The sequence below is a fragment of the Pyricularia oryzae genome (assembly GCF_000002495.2).
Source record: "Pyricularia oryzae 70-15 unplaced genomic scaffold supercont8.8_26, whole genome shotgun sequence".
NCBI lineage: Eukaryota > Fungi > Ascomycota > Sordariomycetes > Magnaporthales > Pyriculariaceae > Pyricularia > Pyricularia oryzae.
Window position 1 is genome coordinate 1 of NW_003803335.1, and position 2,043 is coordinate 2,043.

Genomic DNA, 2,043 nt, shown 5'->3' on the forward strand with positions numbered 1-2,043 from the left:
ATGAACCTCAAGGCTGCCGAGACAGAGGCGGCTTCAGCGGACAACCGCCCGGAACCGCAGGTCGACTCCGAAAGCAAAAAGTCGCTGCAGCAGGAAGAATCGCACAGGGCTCTCGTATCAACAAAGCCGCCTCCTAGGGGCTTTGGTGACGAGATCTTCCGTCTATGCACGGCGCCCGAGGACGTTTCGTCACTTCTGGCTTCCAACCCCGACATTACACCCAATGAAGCATGGGAGCAGCTGTACGGCAAGGGCTCGGACTCGGGCCCGGGGGTAACAAATGCCATCGTCAACGGGGCACCGCCACTAGAAAGGCTAGAAAGGGCAGCCAGGTGTGGAAAATGGGGCGAGAACAGGCCTAGTGATTTATTCCTCGAGATGTATCACGACGCATTGACGACTCTTGATGAGGACCTGACCCAAGGAGTAGTTAGCCCATCACTCATGGGCAGCAATGGTGTTATGCCACTCACAGTCATTTCAACAATACCCGACATCGTGCGGCATATGGCGAACCTGATTGTTGCCGCCGAGCATGACGTCTTGATTGCAACCAACTTTTGGCAGAACAGTGAAGCGTCCAAATACATTACCGACGCCATCAGGGAGCTATCTAGGCGGGCTGAGGGGCGCGACAAGAAGGTTGTGGTCAAGGTAATGTACGACCGCGGCTCGGTGAGGCAAGTCTTTGACCAACACCACATCGTCCCGGAGAAGGATTACACAGGCAAGGCCGTGGGTCTTCCAAAGCCTAGCGAAATTCCAAACGTTGATTTGGAGGTCATGAACTACCACAACCCGCTGCTCGGAACGTTCCATGCCAAGTACATGGTCGTGGACAGGAGGATTGCCGTCTTGCAGAGCAACAATATTCAGGACAATGATAACCTCGAGATGATGGTACATTTGGAGGGCCCAATCGTCGACTCTGTGTACGACATGGCACTTCTGAGCTGGCACAAGGCCTTGACGCCGCCACTCCCGACGGCAAACAAACCCGCCGCTACCGAGACCCCACGATGCTTCGATAGTCAGTACAACACAGAAGATGAGACACAAAATGGATACAACCACAACACACCAGACGAGCCATACCCCGAACACACGACGAGCGACCCTCACTACGACGCCACCATATCCGCCGAGGTCCGCCGGGTCCAGGCATCCGTGACGCCGATACCGGGCGAATCTCGGCGCGCGGCCGTCACAAAGCACCTGAACCACACCACCAACAAAGACTTTACCCCGCTGGCGGAGCATCTCGTCTCGGACAGCGTGGTCGGCGAGGATCCGGAAAAGATCATGACGCCGTACGTCAAGCATCAGCCGCACCAACACTTCCCAATGGCCTTGGTGAACCGCCCGCCGTACGGGCCACCCAAGAACCATGACGTCAAGAACCCCCAGAACGCGGCGTGGCTGGCCGCCCTCCGCTGCGCGACGCGATCCGTCTTCATTCAGAGTCCCACTCTCAATGCTGAGCCGCTGCTGCCGGCCATCATTGACGCTTGCGAGAGGGGTGTGGAGGTGACGTGTTATATCTGTCTCGGATACAATGACATTGGCGAGCTCCTCCCAATGCAAGGCGGTCACAATGAAATGATAGCCCACCGACTACACACGTCTCTCTCGGAGGAGGCGCGGCCTCGGCTGCACTACCACTGGTATGTGGCCAAGGACGCGACGGCGCCGCTGCACCAGGGGAAGCGGCAGCGTTCGTGCCACATCAAGCTGCTGGTTGCCGACTGGAAGGTTGCCGTGGTCGGCAGCGGGAACCAGGACACGCAGAGTTGGTGTCACAGCCAGGAGGTGAACGTGCTGCTGGACCTGCCGGAAGAGATTGCGGAGCAGTGGAGGGAGGCGCTCGAGGTTCGCAATCAGAACACAGGCCTGTATGGGCTTGGCAGCAACGAGGACGGCGTTTGGAGAGATGCAGAAGGGAGGGAGGCGGACGAGGCGATTGGGATCGATCCGGGGAGGTTCAGCTGGGGCAAGGGGATTATGGGGGCGGTCAAGAGGTTGAAGGGGACGGGTGGGTTTTGA

At 58.1% G+C, this 2,043-nt stretch overlaps 1 protein-coding gene across 1 annotated transcript; it reads left to right on the top strand.

Moving 5' to 3' along the window:
* On the top strand, positions 1–2,043 carry MGG_18134 (uncharacterized protein; the record flags this gene model as incomplete). The annotated part of the gene is made up of 1 exon (XM_016990595.1): positions 1–2,043. The coding sequence occupies one exon, from the start codon at positions 1–3 to the stop codon at positions 2,041–2,043; it is 2,043 nt and encodes a 680-aa protein (XP_016846072.1).